This window comes from Spermophilus citellus, assembly GCF_964194105.1.
Source record: "Spermophilus citellus genome assembly, chromosome: 7".
Classification (NCBI taxonomy): domain Eukaryota; kingdom Metazoa; phylum Chordata; class Mammalia; order Rodentia; family Sciuridae; genus Spermophilus; species Spermophilus citellus.
The window spans coordinates 160,937,811-160,960,854 of record NC_138188.1 but is presented as its reverse complement, the minus strand read 5'-3'; the positions used below and the strand labels follow the sequence as shown (position 1 = coordinate 160,960,854).

Below are 23,044 nucleotides of genomic sequence, written 5' to 3'. Positions count from 1 at the left end.
CAAGATCAGAGAGAATTAATACATTTCAGATAGTGAATACTTACAGATTACTGGAAGGGTAGGGTTTTGTCGTTGTTTTTCCAACTTTAATTTATGTGAGTCAATTTTAAGCCAGAAAACAAGACTGTCAAATTGAAGTTTGTGCATTTCAGCTATGTGTCAGAATGAACACCAGGGGGCAGCACCAGCTCTGCACTTTTCCTTGTCCGTAATATGATTTTTTTTTTTTTTTTTGCTTTGAAATGATTTCATAGTTGAATGTAGAACATGGGAGGGTAAATCAGGACACAAGATACCCTGTAATTTGATCTTCTTTTAAGAGTCCCTCAGCGAACCTCCTCACTGCTGTTAATTTTCTTGTGAGATTACCAATTCATCTCTTTTCCTTGAAAAAGGACCTCGTTAAGACTTTCTGCTCTAATATGTGAAATATGTTGTCTAATAACAGACATTTATTTCATGGTATTCTCAGATCGTATTGGTAAAAAATATTAGGATTTGAAACTCTGCATGTGGCCAGACAAGTTACATTTATCTGGTTCATTTACCTGTTATGTGAAAACATTCATTCCTCTCACTTGGAAGTCCAGCAAACAGTGAGAACTCTGCCTCCCAACCAGGCACTAAAACAGGGAAATCACCAAGTTCATCTGCTTCGGAATATCATCCATGTTGTTTGTGGATTCTGGCCATTAATTTCAACAAATCATGTTTCGAGTTATTTATTCACAAACTATGATTACTAATGAAAATCTAAAGAAGTAAAATAACTTTTCAAGGTCCCAGGTAGAAAGCAACTAAGCTATATTTCCTTTCTGGGGCTTCAGCCTACATAAAAGCAGTCTGTGAAAAGTTGTGCATATTAAACAGGTACCAGGAACTAGAAGCTGCCTCCTTCACAATGCCAAATTTACTTACATAGAACTTAGAAATTGAGTTAAGAGAAACTTTTCATTCATGAAGAATAAACATTAAAAATCATAAAAAATTATACCAGTGAACTGTGATCCATACCAATGATGCTAGTTGCCATCCAATGCCCGCACACAGCAGGTGCTCAATAAGTGTTGCTGAGGGGCAGATGAGAATACACCAGCACTGTTCTTACCCAGAATCCCTTGGGCAGCTGAACTCCTCTCAGCATGGCCCCCTCTGTCACTGAGCAGCCTTCTAGGAAGCAGGGGAAGTACCTCGCACCAGGTCCCGCAGCTTTAACCCCAGGTGCAGGTGGGTCGGCCTCCCAACCCTCCCAAGATGGCGCTTAAGAAAGCCCCTGTACTGCTGAGGACAAGGGTGGGCTGCAGAGGACCCACATGTGGAACCAAGCAAGAGGCGGCTGACCTGACCGCCCATCTGTCTTTATGTTCGTTCATTCCCTCAGAAGTCGTCGTGGACCTCCCATCTGTAAAACCCCCACTACCTCTCCCACTGCTGTCCCTGTTCCCTTTTAGTATCCAATGTCAGTGTTCAGCTGCCTTGTAGTATTGGACAGCCTAACAGGCACAGTCCCTAAGCCACATGCTTGGTGTTTAATTAAACAGAAGCGGGGAGATGTTGAGGGCCACAGCCGAGTCGGGATGACGCATGGCATTTTTGCCAGAAGTAGTGGTTGAGAGGTGATGCCAGCGAGCCATTAAGATGATGACTTTTGAGTTCTGACGGAGTTCCCGTTGAGTTCCAGTTGAGCTCTCACGGGGATTCCTGAAGAGTTCACATTGGTTGGGGAAGTGCCGGAGGAGGGATTTCCGGTTGGTGGTTCCTGGAGGAGCCGCGTGGAGTTGGGGAGAGTTCCTGGGGAGCGGGTGTGGAGTGTGCTGGTGGAGTTCAGAAATAAAGTTTGTTCCTGCTCGAGTGGCTCATGATTTGTACCCAGCCAGACTGTGGCACTGTCTGCCTCCAGAAGCCCTCCTCTTGGCCTCCATATCCTCTGTCCTTCTCCTTTATGGCTCCTCCTTTTCCAGCCCCTCCTTTGAGGGTACATCTTCTAATGCTCTTTCTTACTCCCTCTTCGTATCCGTTCCTACCTTCACGTCGCAGGGGATCTCTTCTTGCAGTGAAGTGTCACCTGATGTTACAGAGTTCAAACTCCTCATCTCTGTGTACGTAGTGAACCAATTGGTCCCACATTTCCAACTTCCTGCCACATAGGTTCTTGTGGAAAGCCCAGCAGGACTTCATGTCCAAAGGGCCCAGCACTAAACTCATTCTTGCCCCCTTCCCTTCCTGTTCCCTCTATCAGCCAACGATCCAACCACATTCTGTCTTCTAATTAGCATCCTGCAGTGACCGTTGACGATGATTCTTCTTCATGTCACTCATTGCCTTATGGATTACCAAATCACTTATTCATTTGCACAACAATATAATTGAGCACAACCTTGCACCAACCCTGTGCTGGGATCCAAGGGTGCCATCAAGAGAAGCTACCTGCAAACAAACAGCTTGACTTCTCTCTCACACCCATGGCCATGGTTTGTTGGTGGAAGCTCAGCGTCTTGTTATCTTCTGTCCAGGGCCCGATGCAGGTTTTATAAAGAGGGAAAGAAATGTCCAGCGAGGCTGGCATGGGCACTAAATGCCCCAGCAGAAATTGATGGCCAGAATTCTTCCCGCAGCCTCACCCTACCCCAGGGAGCCAGCAGCAGTCTGAGCATGTGTCCAGAAGCTCCAGTGGAGGTCACCTCCCTGTGGAACTTGGTAGAAGCACAGGCGAGGGGATTACTCAAACAACAGGGACCCAGGTGGTTTCTTGGGACATGTTCACAGTCTGACTCGCAAGAGAATTTAAGTGATGGATCTGGGGTAGGAAAGGGGATTTGACCAGAGGAGGCGAATCTGCAGAGTGGCCTGGTGTCTCGCACCCTCTCTCATTGCCCTCCTTGCCTCCCATGTCCACTCCTGGATCTTGGCTCAGGTGCTCTCTGGGGAGCCAAAACTTAGGCCCAGGCGTCCACTCTCCACTCCAGCCCACTGTACACGACACTGCCCAGTGTCCCCCAGCTCTGAATCCCGCTGGCCATCCCCTTGTGCAAATGTCCTAATGACTGCTCATTTTTCAGTTAAAAGCATCCAGAACCTTCAACGTGGCCCACAACTCCCACCAGCCTCAAGCTCGACCAGCCCTCCCACCCCTTTGCTAAGCCCCTGCATGCCTCAGGCAGGTCCTGCGCGGGAGCCCTCGTGTGTGTGCACCGGTGCTCACTGGTTCCCCCCCGACCCCCTCATCCTCCCACATAAATGCTCTTTCCTGAAGCCTTGGCCTGGACGCTGTATTTCCACTCCACCATGTTTGGGCGCTGCCTGGACCCAGCCCCCATGCTTCCTACCTGTGGTGTTGAAGCTCATGTTATCAGGACCCACCGGAAAATGTGTGTTGCAATCACAATGCAGCACACACACACACACACACACACACACACACACACCAGAAGGTATGGGAACAACGTATACACTTACTGCATGTAATGCCCACTGATATTTTCTGTTCTGCTGAATTTTTTCTACTCTATTCTATTTTTTAATTGATTGTCGTGTCCCACTAAATGCTTCAGTGACCCACATTTTTTAAAATACTGTTTCACATCAGTTAATCCTAATGCCTGCCTTATGCAGGAGATGTTGTGATTGACATCTTTGTTTTACTGAGACTGAAATGGGGACAGTGCCGGCTGGCCTGGGTCACGCAGCTCAGCACCACGGTCAGCCACTCACAGCGGCCACACTCTGAGCCTAGCCTCCCTCATGAAGGCCCATGTCTTCCCCTGGAAGCCAGCTCTGTCCTGCCCCAGGGTTCCCCAGCACTGACTCACGTGACCCAACCTCTTGCCCTGCCGCACATGGGCGTGGCTTGACCTCCTCATGGCTTGTCAGTTTCTTCACGGACACAGTTAGTCACTGTAGTGCCTTGGAGGTCCCTGGTGCTATCCTGAAATGGACATTCAGCAAACGGCACAGTGAGTTAGATGTTAGGGATGCTACTGCGTCATCCAGGGGAGGCTCCTCGCACAGGGAAGCCCCTGCTGGCTGGGAAAGTGTGTGGCCACCTGGGGAGGCTCCCTGTCTCATGAGGATTCATAGCTAATACCGTGCTCTTCAGTCACTGATGTGGAGAGCATTCTTCTTTAGCTCTACCTGAGTGGCCCAATGGAGGGTCTCTCTGTTCTCTAACAATAAATCAGGAAGTTACGGAGATCCTCAAGTTGCCTAAGAATAGCGCTTCGTGTTCCGTCTGCATGTATGCAGTTCATCAAGTTCATAAGACCTTTGTTGAGCTTTTTGCATGACAAGTACGTGCCAGGCTCTCTGGGCTCTGATGATCCACCCTGCCTTATGCTAGACCCTGCATCTTGTCACAGAATCACACAGCTGCAAGAAACCCAGGACATTTCACTGGGACAAGGATACATCTAAGCATCCAAGACACAAAATTTTTTCTGGTTTAGAAAAACTCTTGGGACATTTATTCTTGAAGACCCCTTGGATATACCTCTGTATTTAATGGCCATCTCTAATATAATGATTCTCCATCATCTTTAAAAATTTTCATCATGCAATTCGCACCTCTTTATTCGACCTCTATTCTTAGGGAGACTAGAGAGGAAGTCTGTGTTATATCTCAAAAGCTCACTCTTTAAAAATAGTTTTCTTTCCCTTTAACCTGTCCTTACTAAACCAGACAATCGCCGCTCAGTCTTGTCTGTATTTAATTCTCTTTTTAGGTTATCACCAGGAGTCTTTGATTTCACTGGGCTTCATGTAAAGTTGCTACACTTGGTCGAGACACCGGTGACCTATACCATAGGGAAGGCCACACCTCAGCCTTTGAAATCCTGAGCTCAATAGTGTGATTTACAGACCCAGGGAGAATAAAGCATATATTCAGATGGAATTTCTGCATGTCATCACTCCCTGTTAAGTCTCTTCTGAAGCACAGTCTTACAAGATTGCTTGCCCAACTGGGCAGATAATCTTCCAACAAGAATTCTGGCTTTGAGCTGACATCCATTCGTCCTAGACAGCCAGCATATGCCACCCTGAAACGTACTTCTCCATTGCTGCCAAAAGCTTCCTGAGCATCCTCAGACTAAAATACCCTTTTAAAAAAGGGAGAAGACTTTATTTTTTTAGCACAGTTGTAGACTCACAGCAAGATAGAGCAGAAGATGTGGAGATTTCACATCTCTCCCAGCTTCCTCCACATCCCCTTGCCACGGCTTACTGGGGGTCCATTTGTTACCATTGATGAAACTACACTGACATCATTACCACCCACATTAGGGGTCTCTTGGTCTTGGACAACCTATGGTTTGTCCAGATGTACAGTGGCAAGTACTCACCACTGTAGGATCCCACAGAATAGTTTCCCTCCCCCCATCCTCTGGGCTCCCCAGTTTATCCCTCCCTCCGTCCCTCCCAATTTCTGGCAACCTCTGACCTTTTTACCATCCCCATGGTTTTGCAAAACAATTCCCTTTCAATCAACTAGCTTCTGGAGCCTTTGAAGGATTCTGGCTTTGAAAACATGTTATCTTTTTGACTTGGCCTGACCCAAACATGTTGTACTATTTAAGGAATTAAATTGGCTCCAAATCACTTTCAATTAAAAGTAATGGAAATAGCTATTTACATTACTTTTATTCCTAAAAAAAATACTCTTTTTCACCAATTTCTTTCTTCTATGTGAGAAGTTACATGTCACTAAATCTGTTCTTTCCTGCAGAAGTTTTCAGATAGGTGACCGCTATCAGGTTGAATTAATAATGCACTTTGACAGGTAGTTAGGGTGGCAATAGTAGGGACGATGGTGAGGGGATGTGGCAGAGTCATAGTGAGGAAGGTCAGGTTGGGCTCAAGTGCTTGGGACCTGGGGAAGCTGCAGTGCAGTTGGCTGATGAGACAGCGTCCTGGATCCTCAACATCCAGAAACTAGTTCCCATTGTACCTTTCTGAATACCAACTTTAATTCACTTGCAAAACATGATATCGATTTTTTTGTATATATATTTGAAAAGCCAACAAATAAAACGTATGGTATTTGAAAGGCTTTTAGTAAGTGGCCAGCAATGACATCCACAGCGGCCGCTGCCGTCATCTCAGCAAAGTGCCGAGGAAGCCACTGGAACGCGCTGGCATCAAATAAGGAGCTTTAATACGCTGGCCTTTCCAGATGCTGCCTGCCAGCCTCTGCCTTCAGAGATCCTTATGCCATAACATCGTCTATTGTCTTTTAGAGACGAGAGAGATGAGAACAATGAAATAACATGGAAATCAGATCAAAATGAATTATACATAGGAACTTTTAAAACTCTGAGGTTGATTCAGCTCACTGCTCCTTGTTAATGGAATCCAGGCCATTCCACCAACACAAAGTAAGATTTTTTTGTGTGTTCCAAGAGTTCAGTTTCTCTGTAATTAAAAGAGCTCTCTGTTTTGTTTATTTTGCTTTGGGGGAGATGTTTTCTTCTTTATCTCTGCCGTGAACATTCTACCTACAAAATCAGAGCTTTCAAGATTATTAAAGAGTGTGTGTTAATAATTAGATATCAAAGCTTTTTAAAGCACCCTGTTTCTTTGATAGAATTAGTTTCTCATTAAAAAGTTAATTGAAATTTTTTCAAAGTGGGAATATTTTTATATCAGTCAGACAGGCTGGATAATTTGAAGCCCCTGACTTCAAAGTCATTGCTACACCTCTTTTCTCTTTTGCACTCTGATCATTCTTGGGTCATCACTAAACTCACCTAATACATAAAGTACTCTGTGCTCATTCCCGCCCCTGGTTGGGAGGCGTGGACTCAGCATAGAGCTGGGGGCTTAGGAGAGACAGGACAGAAGCAATCCTTGCTCTGAGACCCTGGAGCCCAGCAGGGAGAGAGACAGCAAGACCTTACCCACAAAGGAATAAGCCAGAGCCTGAAAAGACCCATGAACAAAGGGCAGATGTGGCCCCGGATGGAGGGGATTAGAGAAGGCTTTACAGTTCATCCATTAAGCTAAATAAACACTAGGGATTTGGAGGTGGATTTATCAACTTTGGGTAAACACCTAGTTTTATAGAAATCATTTGAAGTGGCTCATTGTGGCTAATTTCATCTTACTGGTGAAATACTTCTTAAATATGAAAGGGGAAAAAAATCACATCGACATCCAAAGGAAAAATGAACTGTGGATGAAGACAGGTCTGGGGGGAGTTATTCCAGGGTTCTCATGGGGACATGGAAGCACTAGAGACCCTCCCGGGAACCCCTGCCCTCTACAATAGACAGACTGCGGAGCTCCTTTAAAACCTCCTCCTCCCAGCAGACCTGAGGCATAACTCAGAAGGTCCCGGGCTTGAGTGCGAGCAGCCTGGCTTGGCTGTCACAAGATTTATACCAATGGCTGCGTTTTCCACTGTGTACAATTCAGGGGAGGCAAACCCGTCAGAAGTCTTGTAAAACTTTGCTATAAATATATTTTAAATCAAATACTTGAAGTTTCCATTTATTTTCCTAGACATCTTGCAAATATTAATCCATCTCCAACTGTGACAGAGACAGTTTTGTAAAGGGAATTCAAATGATTTTATTTCTGGTTGGGATTGCTCAGAATCCTATCATGCCTCATTTTTAATTAACCTTCCCTTTGCCAACTCATGATCATTCTCCATCCGTGGGGACAAGAACTTACCTTGTAATCTGCATGAAGACTCTGAACTCAGTAAATGACACGAGTCCAAACTCAATGATGATTTATGAATTCTTACCATTCTTAGGCCTGTTGTTCAGAGTCTTTTCGAGGATTTTATTACCATGGCCCAAAGGAGAGAACAGTGGTCCAGCCAGTTTGTAGCTCCCTTGGCATCTGGTAATGATCGTCTCTCCTCACCCATGGCCCCACACTCCAGTTCAATGGTATCCTCACAACACCCCACCACTCCCCCAGGGAGCATGATCGTGGCCCTCCTAGGTACAACATCTGTGATCACTTGTTTTAACTCTTGAGCGTGCATCCTCAGATAGAATCCCAGGCCACCCCTAACAGCGCTGTGGACGGTCTGTTGCATGACATCCTTAAGGTCTCCACTCTTCTCATCGCATCGTCCTCTTGTATAGACCCATAAATAAGTCCTGTGGCTGCCACTTAGAGCTGTTTCAACTGGGGGGTGATGCATAATAAATGGGCTGAGTTTTGGACTCTGATGGAGTCAAGATATTTAAGCACCTTTTCAATGAGAAAAAAGCAGAGAGTCTTTTCCTCAGACAGCTAACGGAATTTATGACAACGGCAGAGGAATCAGCAACCTCCAGCCACAACCTCCCACCTACGCCATGCTGCCAGACCCAGCAGAACCGGAAGTGAGCTCAGGCAGAACTCCCCAGGCCTAGGCCCAGGCCCAAGCGGAGTCAGGGGCCTGGGCCCAGAGCTTCCGGGATGTTCCTGCCTCTGGACCTTCAGGGTCAGGACCAATGTCCAGCCCAGTTAGCGGGGTTGGGTTAAGACTTGGGCATGCTTTAGGCCCATCCAATCTACAACTGCCACATCTTGACTCTGAGGGTGAGCACTGATGGTTATAGATGTACCAGGAGAAAGTCCATACTTGGATATTTCAGTTTGAATCCCGAGGCCTCCGTTTCTCACCTCCACACGCGTTTCCCCCACTGCCACATCAGGAGCACTAACCCCCAGCCCTGCACCCTGCGTCACCCAGGGCACAGCCTCTGTGTTTCCTCCTGTCACCTGTCAGTGAGGCCCACCTAGGCTCCTTTCCAGCCCCCTCCCTTGGCTCTTCAAAGTCTTTTTTTTTTTAAATCTATTTATTTTTTTTAAAGAAAGAGTGAGAGAGAGGGAGAGAGAGAGAGAGAACTTTAATATTTATTTTTCAGTATTTGGCGGACACAGCATCTTTGTCTGTATGTGGTGCTGAGGATCGAACCCGGGCCGCACGCATGCCAGGCGAGCGTGCTACCGCTTGAGCCACATCCCCAGCCCTCTTCAAAGTCTTTGATGCAGCTTTACGCTGATGTCTCAAGAGAATTCCAGAAGTCAAGTCAACCCCTGCTCCTGGACCATCCCCGGTAGCCGCTGCCGAAAATGCTCGTGGAAATTAGCACACCTGCTTGCTCACACACCGTCAGACTGTCGGGTGGCAACAGCTGCTATCTGACAATAACAAAATGCAATCATAGGCACTGCTTTGATAACTCAGATTAAAATGTCAAGGACAATGTTTCATAAGGAGGCAGTCCTCTGCCCCTCTTTCTCAGAATACTCTGGCTGAGCATTAAGGATTTCATCATAAAGATTTGCTTCACTACCCCAAATGAGCTTCTGATTGATTTTTCCAATTCCATCTTTTCCCTTCTTCCTTACTTGTGCTTCCTCTTGAAAGGCTCACAGTAGTTGAATCATCACCATTCGTCTCTATGAGATCCTGTTTAAAATTAATGTTCTGTAATGTGTGGGACATCGGTCTACTGGAGACATTTCCTATCCCCAGGCGTTCTCCCAAGACCCTCAGCCTCACTCCCTCCTTAACCCCCCTGACCTCTGAAGGAGGCTCCACACAGCCTCCTCCCCAGAGCAAAGAGACCTACCCTGTCCCTGGGGCCAGCCTCCACCTTCAGGTGTGACGCACTCCCCAAGCTCCATGTCCATCAGATCCCAAGTTCCATGAGTCTGTTTCCAGTGAGCTAGCCACTCCCATCCGAGGCAGGAGGACACACAGTCAGTTCTCAGCAGAAAATCCTACTCCAGACTCAGCCTCTTTGGGGTTGGATGACTGGAAAAGAGTGAAACCATCACGTCCTGCATGGGCGGCTTCATATCTTTTGTTGGAGAGAAGGCATTGGGGGGATGTTCTCACCTTTAAGGCCATTGCCAAAACTTCAGCACCCCAGGAGAAGTCAAGTTACAGAGACACAAAGAAAAGGAACCAACTCTTCACTGTCTGAATCATTCAGTTGGCAACTTTTTTGTTTGCCCACCTGCTGAGGCAAGGAAATGGTGCCTAATTGTGGCAGATATCAGGGGAATATACCGTGGTGTCAAAGAGTGGAAACATCAAGGTAGCTGACTTTCCCAAGGAGCCCTCAGGAGCCACTGACCAGTTCCTCTTCTTTCCACTCCATCTGGAGTTGACATTTTTCCTTAGTTCTTGGGTGGTGTTCTACATTAATGGCGAAGCAAACAATGTTGCTTAAGAAAATATTGTTTTGTTGTTGATTTCAGAGAAGCTTCATGTTTCTGGCAAAAATACAAATAAAATAGATATTTTGGAGGTAATAAAAGATGGTTCATACCTCATAGCCAAGATACATATTGAGTTTTAACTAAGAGCTACACATACTCTACAGAAGATCTTTTATTTTGTAAATATCTTTTCATGCTTCATTGATGCTAAATGTTCAATGAGAGCAATTGATATAATTTGTCTGACATAAGATTTGTAAAATTACTCTGCTAACAAGAAAACCTCAGAACGTCCCACAAAACAAGCACACGCAGTGTTCCTGGTTTGCCAGGAAACAAGGCAAACTATCACAAGATAGAGCTGACTTGAATTCTCTGTTTGATTGCAAAGCTGGTGTGACGTATGCAGCCTACTGAGCTGCTCAGGGTTTATTTAACAGCTAGCAAGGGGCAAGGAAGTCCTTGTAGCGTTTGGTGCTCATACTTGTGTACATTCCTGTTTCTACCTGTCAGCGTTGTTTTTTTTTTTTTTTTCTGCATGAATGACTTGCTTGAACATTTCCTTTGGTGTGAATGAGGAATCTATTCAGCTTCTTGTATATCTGAAAATGTTTTTCTTTTGTTTTCATCTTGAAACATGTCTGTTGACTATCGAATCCAAAGTTGAGTTTTGCTTTCCTTTTGGTACTTTGAAGATTTTGTTCCATTTTCTTCTTATTTGGATTGTTTTTGAAATGAAATCTGCCCTCATCCTTATCTACAATTGACATAATATATCTGTCATAAGCTTTGTAAAATTGTAAATTTAATTTACATTAATTTATCATTTATTTAAATAATTTATCATTCCCCCCAATATATGTCTCTCCTCTGGCTACTTATGAGATCGTCTCTCCATTTCCAGTTTTGAGCAACGTTTGATGGTGTGCCTTGGAGTACTTTTCTTAGTATTTTTGAGACTGGGTTCATTGAGATTCTCGGCTCTGTGGGTTTATAGTTTCCACAGAATTTGGAAATGGCCTAGCCATTGCTTCCTCAATAACTTCCTCAGTTTCTCTGCCCTCTGTCCTTGTCTTTGGGGACTCTGGGCCAGTGAAGTACACCTGAGTGTCAGGTTGTTGGTCAGGCTTCCGCTGTTCACAGACAGCTGACTTTTCATCTCTCTTCTGTCTTTCATCCGTTAGTACATCTTCAATCTGTTCTTCCTTCAATATCTAATTGGCAGACAATCTATTCCACAGTTTTTTCCATCTCACACTTTATAATTTCATCTCAAGTTTGACCTGAGTATTTCTGTATTTTTATATCATTTAGATCTTCATTTTGAACACAGTGGAGTTACAACACAGCTATAACATGATGACCGTTTTATTGTTCTTATATGATCAAATCAATATCTGTGTCAATCATGAGTCTGTTTTCATAGATATAATTATTTCTTTTTCTTTATGACTCATGTTTTCCTGCTTTTGTGACATTCCTGGAATTTGTTTTATAACAGTTTTATTGAAATATAATTTGCATACCATAAAATTCATGCTTTTAAAGTGTACAATCGAGGGAAGGAAGATGGCGGAGAAGGGAGTGCATCACCCCCGTGTGCCGCGTCACTGTGCGGGAGAATGATGAGTTGAAACAGCCAAAGGCTGTCTTGTTGGGAATTTCCAGCGAAATTGAGGTGCTCCAGAATCTAGTGGAGGGATTTTCATCGCGGGAGGATCGGCTGCGGGGGCTCAGTCACGGGCGATTTCTCCACACGGAGGGTTGCATTGCTTGTTCGGCGGATCGCCCTGTGGCTGGAGTCTGCGGCGCGTGCTGGGAAGCGGCAAGGTGTTGGCACGGGGGTGCAGCGCTGCGGATTCTGTGGGGTCCTGCCAGCGGTACAATGGCTGTGCTCAGTGCTGAGTTCTGGGTTTGAGACAGAGGAGGGAAGTGGTCCAGTTCGGTTCTCCACACCGGTCGGATCACGGAGGAGGCCAGCGGCCGCCATCTTGGAGAGCTGACGTAATCATCCCTGTTTTCTACTGATCTCAGCTCATTCAGCTACAGAACAGGTGATTTCAGGCTGGTATTTGCCTGCGTCTCGCAGACAGATTGCTCAGGCTCAGGGCTAGAGAACCCGCGGAGACTACTTCTTGGAGCTTGCTCCTAGCAGAGCGTGCACCGAGCTCGAAGCGGCCGGGTTCTGACTCCCGGAACTGTTTTGGCCCAGGGCTGGGGAACCCGCAGAGACTGCTTCTTGGAGTCTGCTCCCAGCAGAGCATGTACCCACTGAGCTCGGAGCGGCCAGGTTCTGGCTCCCGGAGCTGCTTTGGCCCAGGGCTGGGGAACCCGCGGAGACCACTTCTTGGAGCCTGCTCCTAGCGGAGCGGGCACCGGGCTCGGAGAGGCCGGGTTCTGGCTCCCGGAGCTGCTTTGGCCCAGGGCTGGGGAACCCGCGGAGACTGATTCTTGGAGCCTGCTCCTAGCAGAGCATGCACCGAGCTCAGAGCGGCCGGGTTCTGGCTCCCGGTGCTGCTTTGGCCCAGGGCTGGGGAACCTGCGGAGACTGATTCTTGGAACCTGCTCCTAGCAGAGCATGCACCGAGCCCGGAGCGGCCGGGTTCTGGCTCCCGGAGCTGCTTTGGCCCAGGGCTGGGAAACCCGCGGAAACTGCTTCTCGGTCCAGGTCCTGCTGGGTGCTGTGGGGGCCAGAGGGGCAGAGTGGAGCTGCCACCTGCACCCAGAACAGGCCAAGCGAACCGCCGGCGTGGTATCATGTCACCCCAACTGCAGCTAGGGCCGAAGAGAGCAGCCGCCCATGCCTGGAACAGGACCTGCGACCCGACGGCGGGGTAGTCAAGTCACCCCATTGGGAGTAGGGGCCGAGCAGAGCCGCCACCCGAGCCTGCAAGGTAGGCAGACCTGCGACCCACCGGCGGGACAGGCCCGGTGGCCTGCCAGCGTGGTGGACACATCGCACCGAGGCAGACACGTAGCACTGGTTGGAGTGGGGGTGGAGCAAAGCCGCCACCCGTGTCCCAAAAAGGCCCAGCAACCCGCTGGAGTGGCAGTCAGGTAGCCCCATTTGGAGTGGGGGCCGAGCAGAGCTGCCGCCCGAGCCCACAAGGTAGGCAGACCTGCGACCCACCGGCGGAACAGGCCTAGAGGCCTGCCAACGTGGTAGACACGTCACACCAATTGGAGTAGAGGCCGAGCAGAGCCACCGCCCGCATCCGGATCAGGCCCAATGACCCAAGGGCGTGGTAGTCACGTCACCACAATTGGAGTGGGGGCAGAGCAGAGCCGCCACCCGCACCCGCAGGGTGGGCAGACCTGCGACCGACCGGCAGAGCAGGCCTAGCGGCCCGCCAGTGTGGTAGACAGATCGCCCCAATTGGAGGAGGAGCACAGCCACTACCCGCCCTGCAGGGGAGATTTTTCAACTATACAAGAGCAATATAAATAAATAGGGGGAAAATTTCAAAATCACAACAGTTTCACCAAGCAGAAAGAAATGCGCGCAGTATGAAAAGACAAGGAAAGAAAGGACCACAAGCAATGCAGGTCAACTCAACTTTAGAAGAGGTAATAGCTGCAACAGATGGAATGTCAGAAAAAGAATTCAGGACATACATGCTTCAGATGATCTGGAGTCTCAAGGAAGACATGAGACAGCAAAATCAGACAATGAAAGATCACTTTGACAAGGAATTACATAAACAAATCCAGGAAGCAAAAGATCAATTATACAGGGAGATAGAGGTAATAAAAAACAAACAAATAGAAATCCTAGAAATGCAGGAAGCAATAAACCAACTTAAAAACTCAATTGAGAATACTACCAGCAGAATAGATCACTTAGAAGATAGAACATCAGACAATGAAGACAAAGTACTTCAACTTGAAAAGAACATAGACAGCTCAGCAAGACTGTTAAGAAACCATGAGCAGAACATCCAAGAAATATGGGATAACATAAAGAGACCAAACTTAAGAGTCATTGGGATACAGGAAGGCATAGAGGTCCATACCAAAGGAATAAACAATCTATTCAATGAAATAATACGAGAAAACTTCCCAGACTTGAAGAATGAGACAGAATCCCAAATCCTAGAAGCCTACAGGACGCCGAATGTGCAAAATCATAAGAGATCCACACCTAGACACATTATAATAAAGATGCCCAGCATAGAGAATAAGGAGAGAATTTTAAAAGCTACAAGAGAAAGGAAGCAGATTACATTTAGGGGTAAACCAATCAGGATAACAGCTGATCTTTCAACACAGACTCTGAAAGCTAGAAGAGCCTGGAATAACATATTTCAAACACTGAAAGAAAATGGGTTCCATCCAAGAATCGTGTATCCGGTGAAATTAAGCTTCAGGATGGAAGATGAAATTAAAACCTTCCACGATAAACAAAAGTTAAAAGAATTTGCAGCTAGAAAACCATCTCTTCAAAAAATCCTTGGCAAAACATTACAGGAAGAGGAAATGGAAAATAACAATGAAAACCAACAGTGGGAGGTAGGACAGTAAAGGGGGAAAGTAATCAAAGAGTAAAACAAATCAGGTCTAGTAACATTAATAAACAAATATGGCTGGAGGAACAAACCATATCTCAATAATAACCCTAAATGTTAATGGCTTAAACTCACCAATTAAGAGACACAGGCTAGTTGAATGGATCACAAAACAAGACCCAACAATATGCTGCCTACAGGAGACGCATTTGATAGGAAAAGATATACATAGACTGAAGGTGAAAGGTTGGGAAAAATCATATTACTCATATGGACTGCAGAAACAAGCAGGAGTGTCTGTACTCATATCAAATAAAATAGATTTCAAGCCAAAGTTAATCAAGAGGGATAAAGAGGGACACTACATACTGCTCAAGGGAACCATACACCAACAAGACCTAACAATCATAAATATATATGCCCCAAACAATGGTGCAGCTATGTTCATCAAGCAAACTCTTCTCAAGTTCAAGAGTCTAATAGACCACCATACAATAATCATGGAAGTCTTCAACACACCTCTCTCACCACTGGACAGATCTTCCAAACAAAAGTTGAATAAGGAAACTATAGAACTCAATAACACAATTAACAACCTAGACTTAATTGACATATATAGAATATACCACCCAACATCAAGCAGTTACACTTTTTTCTCAGCAGCACATGGATCCTTCTCAAAAATAGATCATATATTATGTCACAGGGCAACTCTTAGACAATATAAAGGAGTAGAGATAATACCATGCATCTTATCGGATCATAATGGAATGAAACTGAAAATCAACGATAAAAGAAGGAAGGAAAAATCATGCATCACTTGGAGAATGAACTATAGGTTACTGAATGATCAATGGGTTTTAGAAGACATCAAGGAGGAAATTAAAAAATTCTTAGAGTTAAATGAAAACACAGACACAACATATCGGAATCTATGGGACACATTGAAAGCAGTTCTAAGAGGAAAATTCATTGCTTGGAGTTCATTCCTTAAAAAAAGAAAAAACCAACAAATAAATGATCTCATACTTCATCTCAAAATCCTAGAAAAAGAAGAGCAAAACAACAGCAAAAGAAATAGAAGGCAAGAAATAATTAAAATCAGAGCTGAAATTAATGAAATTGAAACAAAAGAAACAATTGAAAAAATTGACAAAACTAAAAGTTGGTTCTTTGAAAAAATAAATAAAATCGACAGACCCTTAGCCATGCTAATGAAGAGAAGAAGACAGAGAACTCAAATTACTAGCATACGGGATGAAAAAGGCAATATCACAACAGACACTTCAGAAATACAGAAGATAATCAGAAATTATTTTGAATCCTTATACGCCAATAAAATAGAAGATAGTGAAGGCATTGATAAATTTCTTAAGTCATATGATCTGCCCAGATTGAGTCAGGAGGATATAGACAACCTAAACAGACCAATATCAATTGAGGAAATAGAAGAAACCATCAAAAGACTACCAACTAAGAAAAGCCCAGGACCAGATGGGTATACAGCAGAGTTTTACAAAACCTTTAAAGAGGAACTAACACCAATACTTTTCAAGCTATTTCAGGAAATAAAAAAAGAGGGAGAACTTCCAAATTCATTCTATGAGGCCAACATCACCCTGATGCCTAAACCAGACAAAGACACTTCAAAGAAAGAAAACTACAGACCAATATCTCTAATGAACCTAGATGCAAAAATCCTCAATAAAATTCTGGCGAATCGGATTCAAAAACATATCAAAAAAATTGTACACCATGATCAAGTAGGATTCATCCCTGGGATGCAAGGCTGGTTCAATATACGGAAATCAATAAATGTTATTCACCACATAAATAGACTTAAAAATAAGAACCATATGATCATCTCGATAGATGCAGAAAAAGCATTCGACAAAGTACAGCATCCCTTTATGTTCAAAACTCTAGAAAAATTAGGGATAACAGGATCATACCTCAACATTGTAAAAGCAATCTATGCTAAGCCACAGGCTAGCATCATTCTGAATGGAGAAAAATTGAAGGCATTCCCTCTAAAATCTGGAACAAGACAGGGATGCCCTCTCTCACCACTTCTGTTCAACATAGTCCTCGAAACACTGGCCAGAGCAATTAGACAGACAAAAGAAATTAAAGGCATAAAAATAGGAAAAGAAGAACTTAAATTATCACTATTTGCAGATGATATGTTTCTATACCTAACAGACCCAAAAGGGTCTACAAAGAAACTATTAGAGCTAATAAATGAATTCAGCAAAGTGGCAGGATATAAAATCAACACGCATAAATCAAATGCATTCCTGTATATCAGCGACAAATCCTCTGAAACGGAAATGAGGACAACTACTCCATTCACAATATCCCCCCAAAAAATAAAATACTTGGGAATCAACCCAACAAAAGAGGTGAAAGACTTATACAATGAAAACTACAGAACCCTAAAGAGAGATATAGAAGAAGACCTCAGAAAATGGAAAAATATACCCTGTTCATGGATAGGCAGAACTAACATCATAAAAATGGCGATATTACCAAAAGTTCTCTATAAGTTCAAAGCAATCATGAAATTCATATGGAAAAATAAAAGACCCAGAATAGCAAAAACAATGCTAAGCAGGAAGTGTGAATCAGGCGGTATAGCGATACCAGACTTCAAACTATACTACAGAGCAATAGTAACAAAAACAGCATGGTACTGGTACCAAAACAGGCGGGTGGACCAATGGTATAGAATAGAGGACACAGAGACTAATCCACAAAGTTACAACTATCTTATATTTGATAAAGGGGCTAAAAGCATGCAATGGAGGAAGGATAGCATCTTCAACAAATGGTGCTGGGAAAACTGGAAATCCATTTGCATCAAAATGAAACTGAATCCCTTTCTCTCGCCATGCACAAAAGTTAACTCAAAATGGATCAAGGAGCTTGATATCAAATCAGAGACACGGCGTCTGATAGAAGAAAAAGTTGGCTATGATCTACATACTGTGGGGTTGGGCTCCAAATTCCTCAATAGGACACCCATAGCACAAGAGTTAATAACTAGAATCAACAAATGGGACTTACTTAAACTAAAAAGTTTTTTCTCTGCAAGAGAAACAATAAGAGAGGTAAATAGGGAGCCTACATCCTGGGAACAAATTTTTACTCCTCACACTTCAGATAGAGCCCTAATATCCAGAGTATACAAAGAACTCAAAAAATTAGACAATAAGATAACAAATAACCCAATCAACAAATGGGCCAAGGACCTGAACAGACACTTCTCAGAGGAGGACATACAATCAATCAATAAGTACATGAAAAAATGCTCAACATCGCTAGCAGTCAGAGAAATGCAAATCAAAACCACCCTAAGTTACCATCTCACTCCAGTAAGATTGGCAGCCATTAGGAAGTCAAACAACAACAAGTGCTGGCGAGGATGTGGGGAAAAGGGTACACTTGTTCATTGTTGGTGGGACTGCAAATTGGTGCAGCCAATTTGGAAAGCAGTTTGGAGATTTCTTGGAAAGCTGGGAATGGAACCACCATTTGACCCAGCTATTCCCCTTCTCGGTCTATTCCCTAAAGACCTAATAAGAGCATGCTACAGGGACACTGCTACATCGATGTTCATAGCAGCACAATTCAGGATAGCAAGATTGTAGAACCAACCCAGATGCCCTTCAATAGATGAATGGATAAAAAAATGTGGCATTTATACACAATGGAGTATTACTCTGCATTAAAAAATGACAAAATCATAGAATTTGGAGGGAAATGGATGGCATTAGAGCAGATTATGCTAAGTGAAGCTAGCCAATCCCTAAAAAACAAATGCCAAATGTCTTCTTTGATATAAGGGGAGTAACTAAGGACAGAGTAGGGAGGAAGAGCATGAGAAGAAGATTAACATTAAACAGGGATGAGAGGTGGGAGGGAAAGCGAGAGAGAAGGGAAATTGCATGGAAATGGAAGGTGATCCTCAGGGTTATACAAAATTACATACAAGAGGAAGTGAGGGGTAAGGGAAGAATAATACAAGTGGAAGAAATGATTTACAGTAGAGGGGGTAGAGAGAGAAGAGGGGAGGGGAGGGGAGGGGAGGGGGGATAGTAGAGGATAGGAAAGGCAGCAGAATACAACAGACACTAGAATGGCAATATGTAAATCAATGGAAGTGTAACTGATGTGATTTGGCAATCTGTATACGGGGTAAAAATGGGAGTTCATAACCCACTTGAATCAAAGTGTGAAATATGATATATCAAGAACTATGTAATGTTTTGAACAACCAACAATAAAAAAAGAAAAAAAGAAAAAAAATAAATAAAGTGTACAATCTAGTGGCTTTTAGTATACTCACAGAATTTCAAAACTGTTACCATTATCTAGACATTTTTATGTCATTAGGACATTTTTATCATCCCCAAAACAGGCTCCACACCTGTCATCAGCCCCTCCCCTCATTCCCACCTCCCACCCAGCCCCTGTCAATCAGTCTTCTGTCCCTAGGGACTTGTCTATTCTGGACATTTCATACACAGGGAATCATAAATTTGTGTTCTTTTGTGATTGGATTCTTTCGTCTAGCATGGTGTTTTCAATTCATCCATAATTTGATAATTATTCATATTGAAGCATGTATCAGTATTTCTTTCCTTTTGCTTTAGAATAATATTCCATTGTAAGTATACAACACTTTTGTTTATCATCAACTTTCATCATTTGGTGGGTATTTGGGGCTTTACCTGGGTATTTTTTTTTTAAGAGAGAGAGAGATGAGAGAGAGAAAGAGGGAGAGAATTTTTTAATATTTATTTTTTAGTTTTCGGCAGACACAACATCTTTGTTTGTCTGTGGTGCTGAGGATCGAACCGGGCCACATGCATGCCAGGCGAGCGCGCTACCACTTGAGCCACATCCCCAGCCCAACCTGGGTATTATTCACAGGATGTCCAACACAGTGAATTTTACCTTCCTGATACTAAATATTTTAATTCTTATAAATAGTCATGAATTTCATTCTGGGATGCAGTGAAGTTACTTAATAATGGTGTGGTCTTACTGAATCTTGCTTTTAAGATTTGCTAGGCAGGAGGAGAGCAGGGCTCAGTCCTAGTCTAACTGCTCCTCCCCCAGGAGGGAGGCCTCCCATACCACGCCCTGTGCCCCACGGAGGCTCATATTGTCCAGCATGGTGGGAACAGGCACTATTCCGAGCCCCATGTGGGTGCCAAGCTCCGAGGCTGCCTGGCCTTCCAGGTGCTTCTCTCCCTGGCCCAGGGAGTTTCCTCACACGTGTGCATGAGTCTCCACAGCTGAATGCCCAAATCGGGCCCTCTGGCGTTCCCCATCTGTGAGCGCTCCCATTCCCAGGACCCTGTGCCTCCCCAGGCTCTCAGTTCTGCTTCCTCACCCCTGGGAGGCTATTGGGCTCCCTCTGGGTTCCCCTCCACGTGCTGTGCCCTCAAAACCCTCTCAAAGATGGGCCCCCCTGTGTTGTGAGGTTGCCCTTGTCTGTTTCCCATCCTTCAGAGATCACTGTCATTCGCCACCAGATGCACAATGGCTCTGAAACCACAGCTTCACGTGCTCCATGTGTTCTTTGGTTGTTGGGCAGGAGAATATATCCGGCTCCAGCTACTTCATCTTGGCCAACACCAACACCAGACAAGCGGTGGCCCATAACTCAGAGGATTATAGTACTCGCTTGCCACCATCAAAGCTACTGCAGAGAGAAATATCCACCATGGGTCCCCTAGATTTCCTGATTCCATTTCATGTTGCAAATGGAGCCCTTTGGGGGGAGTTGATGGAGGCTTCTCTGTGTTGTGTTAGCTGGTACCTGAATAACCTCTCTTTCAGGAATCCATGCACACCACTGGCTTCTTTGAATAAGGAAACTTTTATGTCTCCTCTCAACAGGTGATCAGCGAGTTTGAAGCCTCCCCTGACTCATTTTCCTACAGAATCCCTAACCTGAGTCGGAATCGTCAGTACAGCGTCTGGGTGGTGGCTGTGACCTCAGCAGGAAGAGGCAACAGCAGTGAAATCATCACGGTGGAGCCATTAGCCAAAGGTGGGCCCTGGAGTGAGGACTTCATCCCCTGCCATTCGGCTGGCCTAACTCTTTGCTCTTTCTGCAGTCAACCTGGCGGAGCTCTGAAAATCACATCTGCTGCTGGCTGGCCCTGGGCCCCTAAGCCAGCCAGGAAAGGGCTCCCCAAGGGGAGTGCTGCAGCCCAAAGTGTCTTTGGGAAAATTAGGAGAGGAGCCCCACCAACCACTTTGAATAGAAGAAAATCATGGCATGGCCTTCCCCAGGGACTTCTGCTCTCCTGGAAACTCAGGTGTCATACTTCTTAAAGAGAAATGTCAATTTTGAGATCTATGGGATCTGGAACCTTGTAAGTGTGAGGAAATCCTTGGCTCTACATCTGTAGGTAGAACGCGATAAACAAAGTCCCTTAATGGATAGTGCAAACCTGGGGTCACCCAAGAATCAAAGTTCCTAAGAATAAGTATGTTATCTTCACAGTTTGATGTTAGACTCGTCCCTAAAAATCATATGTGAGGAATGCTCCTTCTCTTCTCCTGGTCCTCACTGCAGCCAATGTCTCCAGTCCCCCCACCTGGCCCTCAAAGTGGATCCATCTCCAGGCCAGCAGGAGATGCCTCCTGATTTGGGGGCACAAAGCAAGGGCAGTTTATTACTGAATGATCTCTGGGATTCTGAAAGAGAAGCATTAACATTCCAAAATTCCAAATTCTCCTCTAAACATTCTTGACAATGTGATGTTAATGTGATACCTAAGAAAGAGGCAGAATAAAATAGTGAGGGCAAAAGAGAGCGCCTCGTGGTCCGAACACAGCAGAGGCAGGGTACGGTGGTGCTGGGGGGAACCTAAACCAGTGGAGTTTTTTCTGTTGTGATCTTGTCATGATTCCAGCCAGCTCTAACACTGAGGGGAAAAAGGGATGGTAAAGGAGAGTGGTGGAATAAGGATCACCCTGCAGGAAGAACTGGACTGCAACAAAAGCTGTCCATGGGCAGTAACTTCACTTCTCCTTTCCTGTGTGCCGTCACAGTTCTGAGGAGACCCAGCCAAGAAGGGCCAGGCTGATGCAGTGGGAAGCGCCACGTTCACAGGGGCACATTTGAAAATGGGCCACTTGCATAGGAGAGGAGTAGGCCTCGTCTGCAGAGATCACATGATGCTTCTTGTTTAATGAATCATTCTGAGTGTCCATCATGTACCCCGCACTCTGCTGGGGGTGCAGAGGAGCTAGTCAGGGGAGCCAGACAGCTCAAGTAAAAACTCCCTGAATCTCCGTGGCCTCACACGGTGGCAGAGTCCAGCTGATGTTTCGTTTTGTTTTTTGGTGCTGGGGATTGAACCCAGGGCCTTGTGCTTACAAGGAAAGCACTCTACCAACTGAGCTACACCCCCAGCCCAATTGATGGTTTTGACAGCTGACTTCCCTTGGCAGATGGCTCCACTCCACATGATGATTCAGAGATCTAGCCTCTTCCACAGTGTGATCTCAACCTGGGGCAGAGCCACAAACGAAGGGGAAAGAGAACACGGAGGGTCGTGGGTCTAGTGTTCACTGCCAGGTATGGATGTGTGTGGGAATGACCCACTTTTAAAGCAAGGCTAGGAAATAAAGTCAGGCTGGGCATCCAGAGGGAGAAGGAATCTGCGTGTTGAGCCCAGAGGAGCAACTCCACAGATGAACCAAACATACGTGCCTGCCCACGGGGAGCTTACAGCTTGTGGGAAAACGTTACCAGCATCACTAAATCTACACAGAATTGTCTACTGCAATGAGCTCTGCTTAAAAACCACACCATAAGAGGACCACACAGAGTGCAGAGGTGGTGGTCAGATTTGGCCACCCAGGGACGAATAGATGTGGTCACCTGAGATTCAAAGAAGATGATGTTCCTTAAGGAAGCAGCAGAGTCAGAGACCTGCAGCTGTGCAGGGGTTTAGCATGTTGGAGGCTTGGGGCACAGGCATGGGACCGTGATCCCGAGGACCCCGGAAACTGGACTTTCAGAGCCATAAGGGACTTTGGACTTTAATAAGAGAGATATGGGAAGACGCTGGGGTTTTAAGCAGAGGAGATACATTTGTGTGTGTGTGAGAGAGAGAAAGACTGTGTGTGTGATGACCTTTATTTTGTAGTTTTAGGTGTAGAGAAAAACGGAAGATAGTACAGAGTTGCCATTTACCCCCACCTGGCTGCCTGTGTGATTGGCATCTCAAGTGGGCACTGGGGAACATGAGCCGTGGGTGTGCTTTTAAGACTTCAGTGGACCCTACATCTAAATGGCTTGCAGACAGATAAGGACAGAAAGTCAGGAGACAAGAGAGGAG

At 45.2% G+C, this 23,044-nt stretch overlaps 1 protein-coding gene across 2 annotated transcripts in view; it reads left to right on the top strand.

The window, feature by feature from the left end:
* Window positions 1-23,044, top strand: part of DSCAM (DS cell adhesion molecule) — a gene marked incomplete at its 3' end in the record, with an annotated part of 667,277 nt that overhangs the window by 582,007 nt on the left and 62,226 nt on the right. For both annotated transcript variants that reach the window (XM_081302466.1, XM_081302465.1), the window contains exon 21: window positions 20,586-20,739. In XM_081302466.1, coding sequence (XP_081158592.1) covers window positions 20,586-20,739 — 154 coding nt within the window. The remainder of the gene's footprint in view (window positions 1-20,585; window positions 20,740-23,044) is intronic.